Source organism: Pundamilia nyererei, unplaced genomic scaffold, assembly GCF_000239375.1.
Source record: "Pundamilia nyererei isolate P.nyererei 1_Seehausen unplaced genomic scaffold, PunNye1.0 scaffold00009, whole genome shotgun sequence".
Classification (NCBI taxonomy): Eukaryota; Metazoa; Chordata; class Actinopteri; order Cichliformes; family Cichlidae; genus Pundamilia; species Pundamilia nyererei.
Genome location: NW_005187410.1, coordinates 2,170,540 through 2,181,000, shown reverse-complemented (window position 1 = coordinate 2,181,000; position 10,461 = coordinate 2,170,540). Strand labels below are relative to the sequence as shown.

The window sequence follows — 10,461 nt, the reverse complement described above, 5'->3', positions numbered from 1 at the left end:
GCGTTCATCTCTGTTACAGTGTTGCATTAAACTGCTATATTTTTGTGTTCTTTATACTGTAGATTTTCACGTCTCTGGAATAGTTGGCAATAATCATATTGTAAAATCATATTGATATGACCCGTGAATTATTCCTAGATGACCGTTAGATTAGTTTGATGCTTAAACTCTGGTTAACTCAGAGAGCTGAAGATATTGTGGATATGCTAACCTCGCTCCGTGGTGTACAGGGCAGTTACTACATGACGGAAACACCAACATTATTTCTTTTAATAAAGTTTATGCGTTTATACACAGGTCACGCTGATTATTACACAAAAACCCAAAGATCAGATGTTAATCGGATTTATTTGCTCTCTCTCCTCCTTAAACATGTTTTTAATGTTAGTTATAATTCAGAACTGGCGACTGAAACAGGTATGACACATACGAACATCAGGAAATAAAAAACAGATAAATATAACCTCCGTAAATGAAGTCAGTGTACAGCGGGGGTTATGGCAGCTGCGCTTTGTCGGCAGTAATAACAGCTCGATTGCTTGCAAGGCGAGCGGGTCCCACGCTCTGCCTTGAGACTGGGCTGGGCAGACATCTCCGAAAGCCAAAGCAATGCTTTTGACTCAATCAGCGTTAACTCCGCCCCCAGGGTTTGATGGGTGAGGTTGACAGGTAAATTATTTAATGGTGAGAACTGAAGGAGTCAATAGTGCCTAAATGAATTAATTAAATACACCATTAAATAATTATTTAAATGTGGCAATGATTAATTAAAATATGAAATAATTAATTAATTAAATGTGTCAAAAATATTTTTTTAATTAATTATTTCCCATTTTAATTAATTACTTACAATTTTAATTAATTATTGCCACATTTAATTAATTATTTAATGGTTTATTTAATTAATTCATTATGGCAGTCCTGGTGTTCCATAGCTCCAACGTCCTGATGGTAAAAGCATGGCTAACACCAGAGTGCTCAAAAAGACCCCACATTAGGATCTACAACTAAAAGCTGGCTTACATCAACCTATCTGATGTGTAACTTGGAGATAGCCCTAGACATGCTTTAAAAAAAAAGTTTAAAACAAACAGTTAACTTACTGCTTTGTAGCCAACGATTCGGATGGAGAGAGAGCTGCCTATGGTCAGCTGACAGGGCCAGGCCACGGGTCGCCTCTCCACCCGCTTGAACATGCACAGCTCCTCGATCGCATTCCTACAAGATTAAAACACATGGAAGGAGATAAACTTGATCATAAATTAAAAACACTTCCACTGTTTGCCTGAGTTCAAGTCCAGTGAAATAAATCACAGATTCTATCCTGGTTCTCAAAGATAAACAACACTCTGAAAATCTAAGGAAGGAATGTTCCTTTTCCCAACATTAGAAACAGAGCAGACATTGGTGACTCAATACTGAAAGTATTTCGCGATGCTTGGTACCAAAAATGATTCAATTAAGGGCGCCATCTCTAGAATGTATTTTTTTTAAAAGACTTCCACTACATGATACATTGCAGGAAAATGGGAATGAGAGGGCAATTTTTTAAGTATTGGGCAAGAACTGGCTGAATGTTTGTAAATGATCACATACGGCAAGAACAAAAATGTTTAATTTGATATTTCTCGCACTGAAACTGAAAGCGCTTTTCGCAGGTGGAGATACTAAATGTTGAAGGTAATGTTGTTTTTCCACTTTATTTTTAGAAAAATGTTAATTTTTGGAGAGGTTTCCAAAAATCTTGATAACTGCTTTTAAAAAAAGCATTCACAAGACTTTGGTTACTTCCTGCACCCCCTTCACAGAGATCCTCTTAATTGATACAGTATGATAACATTTTCTCTCCATCTTATAGATGCAATTTTTTCTACTTTCCCCTCCCTTACAGTCTGATTAGCAAGCTCCTCATTACTCTGTGTGCACACTCACCTGGCAAAAACAAGTAATCTAAGACACCAAAAATCAAGTTCATCCTAATTTACAAAGAACATTAATCCATTCCAGAGAACAAAAGTGTAACAGGAAGTCCACTAACCTGAAGGTGTGAATTTCATCCAGGCCGTCCTCCACATCCAGGCTCAGCATCATCTCTTTCACCAATTCCTTGTTTTTCTTCTGCTCCCTGGACAGACCTTTGCCTGTCCCCTGGTGACCGGGATCTCTTCTCTCTGAATCCCCTTGACCCTCCTTATCCTCTTCCACAGGGAAAGGCAAACTGGACATCCAAAGATTACAGTTACATCAAGAAAAAAACTAAAAGATTGATAAAAGTAACCAAATATCATGAAATCTGCTTCAATCAGCTTTACAATTCAGTTTGATAAGCCTCTCCTGCACTCTGCATTTTTACCAGTTATCATCAAAATATTGATTATCACATAGAAATATTAATATTTTCACCATCTTAAGTATCATATAAAGTAATAAAACATTGTGAATGTTTATGTTTGAACCTTACAAGAACTGCACAGTGATGCCAGACTGAGTGAGGTTCTTGATGATAACCTCCAGGCTTTCTTCGTTGGTCTGGGTGTTGAGGTCAGTCAGCAGGGCAATGTTGAGACAATCATACTTTTTCCCCCTTAGAAAGGTACCATTAAAAGTGTACTGAATACAGGTTTTATTTTTCAGTGAAGTGCATGAATTATTTATGAAATACAAGAGAGTTTCTTACTTTGTTTCAGTATGAAGAAGATCCATGCAAACTACAAGGGCATCCAGCCCTGTTACAGAGCAGTTAAGGAGGCTCAGAGAAAATGTAAGCACTTTATCAATTTGCACAAAAATCTTATCCCACAGACTTCAATAAAGGGTCAGTCTTCATCTCACTAGTGCCATATATATTAGTGTTCATAAAAAACACTAAAAGAAAAATAAAGACAGGATCCAAGTTCTAATCAAAGTTATCCATGTTCCCATTGAATAAAAAAAAAAGGAGGAGGACTGGATAACTGTAAAATCATGTACAGTACTGTGCAATACTCCTTCATTTCTTTATATTTTCATTCCAGGCAGCCAGACTTTATTGTATTTTTTAAGACTGGGCTTGGGTTATAGTTCTCCAGGATTTCTGAAGGTCTGTCACAGATTTTATTTGGACATGTTAAGAAGAATCTTATTTGGGGGGGATTGTTTGTATGGCTACTTAACACTGACCTGTGAAACATTCAAACATGGATAAAGGCCCACATTCTAAGAAGCGCTTTGATAGTCCTTCAAGAAGCCTGGAGAACAATTCCTGAAAGAAATTACAAGAAAGCTGCCCATAAGAGTTAAAGCTGTGATAAAGCATAAAGGTGGTCATACCAAATATTGACTTTCAAGCTTCAAATTTTCGATAAATCTCGGCACTTATTTTAAATCAAATCAAATCACTTTTATTGTCACATCACATGTGGAGGTACACTGGTACAGTACATGCGAGTGAAATTCTTGTGTGCAAGCTTCAATACCATAAGAACAAGCAAAATATAAGAATGGCTAAATCTGAGAGTTTTTTTTTAAAGGAAAATATAATGAAATGATGGGCAATTCAAGACTTTTAGTACAGTGCTCTGCCTGCAGAGTTAGGTTTCTACATGGTATTAATGAAACGTGTTCGGGAGAAAGGATACAGTCACCCTGCTGACTCTCTGGTTGGACCTGATTTTCAATCTCTATCAGTAGTTCACAATCAGGGATCATAAGGTGTCGATGTACTCTGATGTTCTGGTACTGGCCATCCTGGCTCAGAGGGTTGTCTGTGGAGTCTGTGCCAAACAGGACCAAAGCCAGCTCAATCTTCGTCTCTGAAAAAACCTGACAGAGGAGGGGGAAAGCATGTTGGGAGGGTGCTAAAATCAGCCTCATTAGGGTGCTTTGTTTTATAAATGTGCAGTTGTACCTGGCGCTGGACAAACTTCTGGATGACTTTTTTGGCAAGTTCAAAGGAAGACTCTTCCCCGGGTGCAGAGTTGGACATGGTAAGCCCCACATCCATGCACAGCACCACAGCTGTCTGCAGAGGACATACTTATTTAATTTACGACACTTAGAGGTGCCAAAAACACAAAATTACTTCTCAAATGCTGTGTTAAGGTCGTGCTTTCTCATGCAGATAAGATAAAAACGAGTATGCGAGCCTTGTATGCACTGAATGAGGAGCGTGACCATTTCAGGCTGGACATGTCTCAACACGCCGCTGACGCTAAACGTCTCAAAAGTTCAAAGAAACATAAAAACAAAATGTTCCTAACGAATAAAAGCTGCACATTTAATATCGTGAATAGTATCTAACAAGCATGTATATGTCCGTGACTTATCTCTTTAACAATTAAAGATAAAACAACTTACTTTTGAGCCTGCCATTTTTTCTTCTTTTCCCTCCACCAAAGCAAAGACTGTGTCACTTTGTTATGGATCCGGAAAGAAACAATGAACTAGGAACCGAAACTAAGTTTCTATTTACGATGAGACTTCTTCCGTAGACCTTATGAATTTATTATTGATTGTTGTTCACCTTAAATTACAATGTTATGTCAAGACCACTTTTGTGGTAGTAAGACTGAAGAGGCGGTCCGATAAAAGCTAAAATGAAATGTAGGTCAAACGCTCTCCGGCTAACCGCGCGCCTACAATATGCAAACATTTCCGAGCTGTGGTCAAGATTTCAGAAATACTTAATTCATACAAATAATAATTCTAACTAATCACTGAAAATACAAAATAATATAACAACATAAGTATTAAAATAAAATTATTATTATTTTAAAATACAAAATCTGCGCAAATTTTAACCTTGTCATCCCTAAATTGATTGTTTTGTGTTTTATTTACTAACGTTACTTAGATTTTTCATTTGCAATTATAATAGTTTTTGTGAAATAATAAGCCTGACTTCCCTACATCAAGATATTGAAATCAAACCCTCCTTTTAATGTTCCCTCAAACCAGCCCTGTATGCTCAGAAAGGTTATTAAATACATAATTTTATTATCTTCGATCATCCAGGAGCTATGTTCAGCCATGACTCACAGGTTTGTGCCTTTAGACTTAAATCGCTAAACATGGAGATGTGTCTTTTTAATATATGCATTAACACAGAGCTTGTGTATTTTAACAGCCCAACTAGAACCTAAATAAACTTAGTCCATAAATGTAACAAATCAGACATTTAAAAAGTGGCCACAGCAGAACAAATTAGCAAATGTTAATCTGACTGTATTTCTCATGAACTTATTGTATTTGGAATGGTTGCTGCATAAGGATTTTAGATTTTGTTCAGTGAGTATTGCAGGATAACACTGGGGTGCCAATAATCTCAATTTAAAGCCCCCCTCGCCCCCAGAGAGCCATCTGCATTGCTGTGCACCATGCAGGGTTTACATGCTGACTCTTGTCTTTGTCTGCTGATTAGAGTGACTCGCTGGTTTTAATGATACAGAAATATTAGTCTGTAGTTGAGATGTAATAACACAACACTTTATTTCACTTGTGTAAATGTTTGCATCATATAGATTCACAACATGTAAAACTGCATCACTTAACCCAGCCAGTCATATCCATAAACATTTGAGTCAACAAACATTTAGACCATCTGGATGTTTTAATCCAGTCTTGCTTGAATTTCAATCAGTTTTTTTTTGATAGCTGTTTACAGTACATATATCTCAAAGTGCTGAAGTATAAAAACACCTAGCTAGAACATCTTCTAGGCTTAAATATAGAAAGCAAATTGAAGTAATATGTAAAATATGTGAGCATGGAAATGTAACAGGAATTCTTCAACTTCAGCTTTTTTGTGTGTGTGCGATTTAAAACTGTGAAGACAACACAAACACTTGTTTTAATGCTGTTCAACGTATGAAAACATGAACAAAAAAAGAACAATCTGTCAGCTTGTTCTCACTATGGCTTTGTAACTGCTTAATTAACCCTCAATAAGAAAAGAGGTATTGGTCTCCTTTCCTTTCAATCTCCATGCATTGTTTAGATACCTTGACTATGTACAGAGTCCAGAAACCAACAAAAACTCACAGGCCTGAATTCTTCTTACCCCAGAGTGTGATGTAAGGATCATATCATGACTTTTAATTTTTAAAAATCCCTTGCAAATAAATAATCAGCAGTGGATTAAGCTAAAGAGACTCCTTGGAGGTCTTCAGTGCTATGAGATAATTATTGTTCAGTTATACACATAAAAATAAAACTTTTAGTTGTCTTTTACTGGAATTGTTGTCACCAACAAAAACATCACTTAGCCAACATTTTCCTTCATCCAAATGTGTATTAACCTACAACAAAAAAATCCCAAAGAAATGTACGGAAAATGGCTCATCTAAAGTCCAGGCTTTTAAAGAAAATAAATGCATGTCTTTTAAACACTAAACAACATACACTATTAAAGGACGAAGTACTGGACCACCTACACCTACAGTAGCCGCTCAGCCATGAAAACCCATGCCACAAAGCTCCAGACACACAGTTTTTGTGCTTCTGTATTGAAGCCAGGGGAGGTCTGGACCTCTGCAATATGCGCTTCAGCACTTGGTGACCCATATGTGACCTGGCTGTGGCAGTGGTTCCTAAAAGCTTTCATTTTGCATTGATACTTACAGTTGATTGTGGAATATCTAGGAGGGCCGAAATTTCACAAATTGTCCTCTTGCAATGATGGCTTCCTATTATATCACCACACCTCAAATTCAGCAAGCTCTTTACAACAACTCATTCACAATTATTTGTGAAGGCAGATTGCATTGCTAGGTGCTGGAATTCAAAGACTCAAGTGGTATGACCCAATACTTTTGCCCATACGGTGTATATGTTGCTCAAAACAAAAGATTCATGCATTCTGTAGTGACTGATGGCTGTGGGGTTGCATGCTATAGGCAGAGGAGGAAAAGTCCAATTTTATGACAATGAATCTGTTTTTTATGGTCACGCTGCCCCTTAAAAGGACAGATTTTCACACTGGTGCTCTTTGGTGTATATTTCCACTAAAATCAGCAACTCACACAAAGTAAACCCACACCACTGCCAGGGGACGGTCACCCCCTTTGCCCATTTTTTTATGCCAGCCTCACTCTAAATCCACCTTCAAAGTGATTATGATTACTTCACAAAGACAACAGTGTTGCCTTTGAAGGTATTTTTGATGGCATTGAACAGCACAGTGATCATATATACTTAATGCAGATATTTACAGATGAAGTGAAAGTTGATGTAAACTCTCAGGAGTGTGTGCATATCAGTGTCCACGCCTTAGCTGTGAAAACCAAGGTTCATATGTTTGAAAAGGTCTTTGAGTGGGAGTGCTGTTCCATAATTATTGGTGGCTATTTAGTGATCTGTGAAGGCTGTAATAAACCTGTAATCAAAAAGAAAAGTCCCATAATAATTACTCCAGTGCTTCAACTCCAATAATGCTAGGTGATAGCAGTTCAGCACCAAAGGAGAGTTCAGGCAGTGCTTACTGTGTGATTATTAACAAAAGAGACATTTTGAAATAGTTTTAGAAAAGAAATTCTAATCAAAAGATAATTTTCTTACTCCTGTGGCTTTCAGGAAAGTCTCAAACCCTTCATTAGCAAAAACATAGATAGTAGTGGTGCTCATTTTGACACTCAAATTATTCAAATAATTCCCAACTTTGACCACATTAGCAATATGCTCCTTGAGCCCAGTGCCCACTACTTCACACTGATGACGTTTGGGCAAGTTCACTGGGTGCCTTGCTCTGTAGAGTGCCAGAAACAGTGTCAGAGTCAAGCAACTCCACTATGCTGTATGGCGAACAGTCTTCAAGCCCCAATTTCCCACAGGCCCAGCCACAGAAGCCTTTCTCCAGGTCGCGCACCGCCTGCCACCACTCACTGAAGGCCCAGGACACCTGCACCACAGCAGAGTACAGAGCCAGTGACAGCGCCAAAGGCATGATGAGCATGGGGTAGAAGATGATAAGAAAGGGGCATATTGTTATCTTGTGCCAGAACGTCCGCTCCTCATTGTACACCAGGAAGACATTGTACCAGGTGAGGGTGCCGTAGTAGAAGGAAGTGATGAACGAGAGGATGAAAACCACAGGTGCGCACGAGATGCTCCACAGGACCACATGGGGTCCCTGACACGCACCTAAGCTACAGGTGCGCTTGGAGCCTTCGCTCGCTTCGCATGCTGCATCAAGACGCTCCCTCGACTTGGCGAGTTCCCTGATTTCCTTCTCTGTCAAAGTGACGTGTATGTCCACCACCTGACCCTTCTTCTTTCCACGCGTAATAGTGCCAGTCAGGGTCACGTAGCGGCTGTCTGGAGGAAGACTCCAGCCTGTTCATACAGGATATGACATGGAAGTTAAGCAAGCGACACACAGGCAAGCCCAAACGTAACTGTAAAAAAGCCTGTGTAGTGTGTAAAAACATAATAACAGAACACAATCATTTGCAAATCTCATTAACCCACATTTTGAATCTGGAGCAATAAACTGAAAATTCAAATTCTTTTTGGAAAACATGGGCACTGAATGCTCCGGACTACAGAGGAGAGAGATCATCTGTCTCAAAATCAGCGTGCAGTTCAAAAGCATCTCTGATGGGGTTCTATTAATGCTTGTGGAATTGGCAGTTGGCACATCTGGAAAGGCTCCAGCAATGCTGAAAGATAGACACGGGTTTTACAGCAACATTTTAGCAAAGGCATCACATATCTCAGTGAGACAACACTAAAGAGTTGCATCCATTACAGCAGGCTTCATAGTAGAAGCAAGGATTGTTGTTGAAAGAAAAGAAGATGCTACAGTACACAGTGGTAAACATGGCCCTGTCCCAACTTTTTTCAGATGTGCTGCTGCCATCAAATTCAAAATCACTTTATTTTTTCTGGGTATGTTTTCTGTGTTGTATTGTGAATAAAATATGGGTTTATGAGATTTTCAAATCCCTGTATTTTGTTCTTATCTATACTTTATACAGCATCCCAGCTTTTTTGGAATAATGGTTGCTGTAACACTGAAGTCTATTTTGTGCACAAATCCTGTCCTACAGTACTAACATCTGACATGTTGGGTTCATGAGTTTAACAGTGTGAGACAGCTTTTTCACCTTCGCCTGTGGGTGTGCAGAGGAATTTAGTTCCCTCCTCAGTGCTCCTCTCTGCTCCTTCGTCTCCTCCTTGGTCCTCTCCTGGTGCCCTCTCCATTTCAGACCGATAAACAATGAAGGACTCAGGACGTGGATCTTTCTTCTTCTTCCTCTTCCTCCTCATGGAGGGTCCTACTTCCCCATCATCCGCATGGCTCCCTGACACGTCAGACCTTAAGGAGACCATCTGGGGGCTGCCTTCCCCCTCAGTCTGAGGCTCCTCTACCTGTGCCATGTTCTCTCATTCATCCAATCCAACTCTTACTCTGAGGCTACTGTTTGGATGTGTTATGTGTGGAAATGAATAGTGAAATTCTAAGCAGCATACAAATCTCCAACCATTGCATTAAGCCTTTACTCTGATGACTAGCTGATTGCAAAGTCATAAAAACATACACACTAGCACACACAGACACACACACAGAGAGCGTCATTAGGAAAAACATGTTTTTAAGCTCAGTGTGTAAGCCTGTGCCCACTGATCCTGGCCCAGATTCTGCACAGTAGCCTATTTTTGCTTTATGTGCTGATGTCAAATGTCATATTATCATTGATTTCATGGCATCTCATGGTATGGCATGAACAGGAAACAAATAGGATATCACAAACAAAGCATGACACAATTGTTCAAAGGGGGGGAGGGGGTCTCTTTGCATGACAGCGCAGCAATATAGGCTGAAGCTCAGGCTAATATAATCACGTCCAGACACATGATAGGGGGGGAAAAATAAGGAATTTAAAGAAGGAAATGTACAGTTGGTCCAAAACAATGCATGTTTTTCAGAAGAGGGGGTGAAAGCGACAATGAAGCCCTTCATACAGCTGATCCCCTCCCATTTAAATCCCACCCATGTCCGCTCTTTTGTCTGCAGCCAGTGAATGTGCTCTAACCACAACATTTCCACTGCGGCTTCATCTTACCTTCAATCTGCTGGACGAGCTCCGTGTAGATTAACTTGCACCGTGTGAGAATAAATTACTGAATCTGCCTGACACACAGGAGCAGAGCCCGCAAATTTCAGCGCTGTGTTTGTGTCCATACAGATGCGCTACGTAAAGCGATTTCCAGAATAGCACTAGTCCCGCCCCTCCAACCTCTGCCGCACACCAATCCCCACCATCCGTGATCCTCACGGCTGTCATGTGAACAAGGAAAAAATGATGATGTGGGAAAACCATCGTAGTCTAATATAATTATATTATATTAGACTATGATGTTTTTCCCACATTTTTCCTACAGTCTAATGAATCCAGTCCTTTTTGGCCTTTTAAAATATCATTAAAGAAGTATTATGTTATTCTTGTTGCAATTTCCAATTGGCCAGATCACTCTTTTTTTTTT

At 39.4% G+C, this 10,461-nt stretch overlaps 2 protein-coding genes across 2 annotated transcripts in view; both read right to left on the bottom strand.

Moving 5' to 3' along the window:
- The window catches only part of LOC102200791 (X-ray repair complementing defective repair in Chinese hamster cells 5), a 12,959-nt gene extending 8,371 nt beyond the window's left edge, over positions 1-4,588 (bottom strand). The window contains exons 1-7 of the mRNA XM_005723344.1: positions 4,336-4,588; positions 3,887-4,000; positions 3,618-3,801; positions 2,678-2,726; positions 2,462-2,584; positions 2,039-2,218; positions 1,104-1,218 (exon numbers count right to left, since the gene is read on the bottom strand). Of these exons, the coding sequence (XP_005723401.1) occupies positions 1,104-1,218; positions 2,039-2,218; positions 2,462-2,584; positions 2,678-2,726; positions 3,618-3,801; positions 3,887-4,000; positions 4,336-4,350 (780 nt within the window). The 5' untranslated portion in view covers positions 4,351-4,588. The remainder of the gene's footprint in view (positions 1-1,103; positions 1,219-2,038; positions 2,219-2,461; positions 2,585-2,677; positions 2,727-3,617; positions 3,802-3,886; positions 4,001-4,335) is intronic.
- Positions 4,589-5,826: 1,238 nt separating this feature from the next.
- Positions 5,827-10,181, bottom strand: tmem169b (transmembrane protein 169b). The gene is made up of 3 exons (XM_005723343.2): positions 10,041-10,181; positions 9,081-9,518; positions 5,827-8,307 (listed from the first exon to the last, which is right to left on the bottom strand). Exons 2-3 carry the CDS (start codon positions 9,352-9,354, stop codon positions 7,679-7,681), a joined length of 903 nt encoding a protein of 300 aa, XP_005723400.1. The 5' UTR covers positions 9,355-9,518; positions 10,041-10,181; the 3' UTR covers positions 5,827-7,678.
- Positions 10,182-10,461: the final 280 nt, after the last annotated feature.

What these genes read in the sequence shown, in the direction of transcription:
- tmem169b (XM_005723343.2), bottom strand. Translation starts at nt 9,354, where the DNA reads ATGGCACAGGTAGAGGAGCCTCAGACTGAGGGGGAAGGCAGCCCCCAG. An exon ending in CTGCACACCCACAGGCGAAG is followed by an intron (nt 8,308 to 9,080) that starts GTGAAAAAGCTG and finishes CTGTATGAACAG; the next exon opens with GCTGGAGTCTTCCTCCAGAC.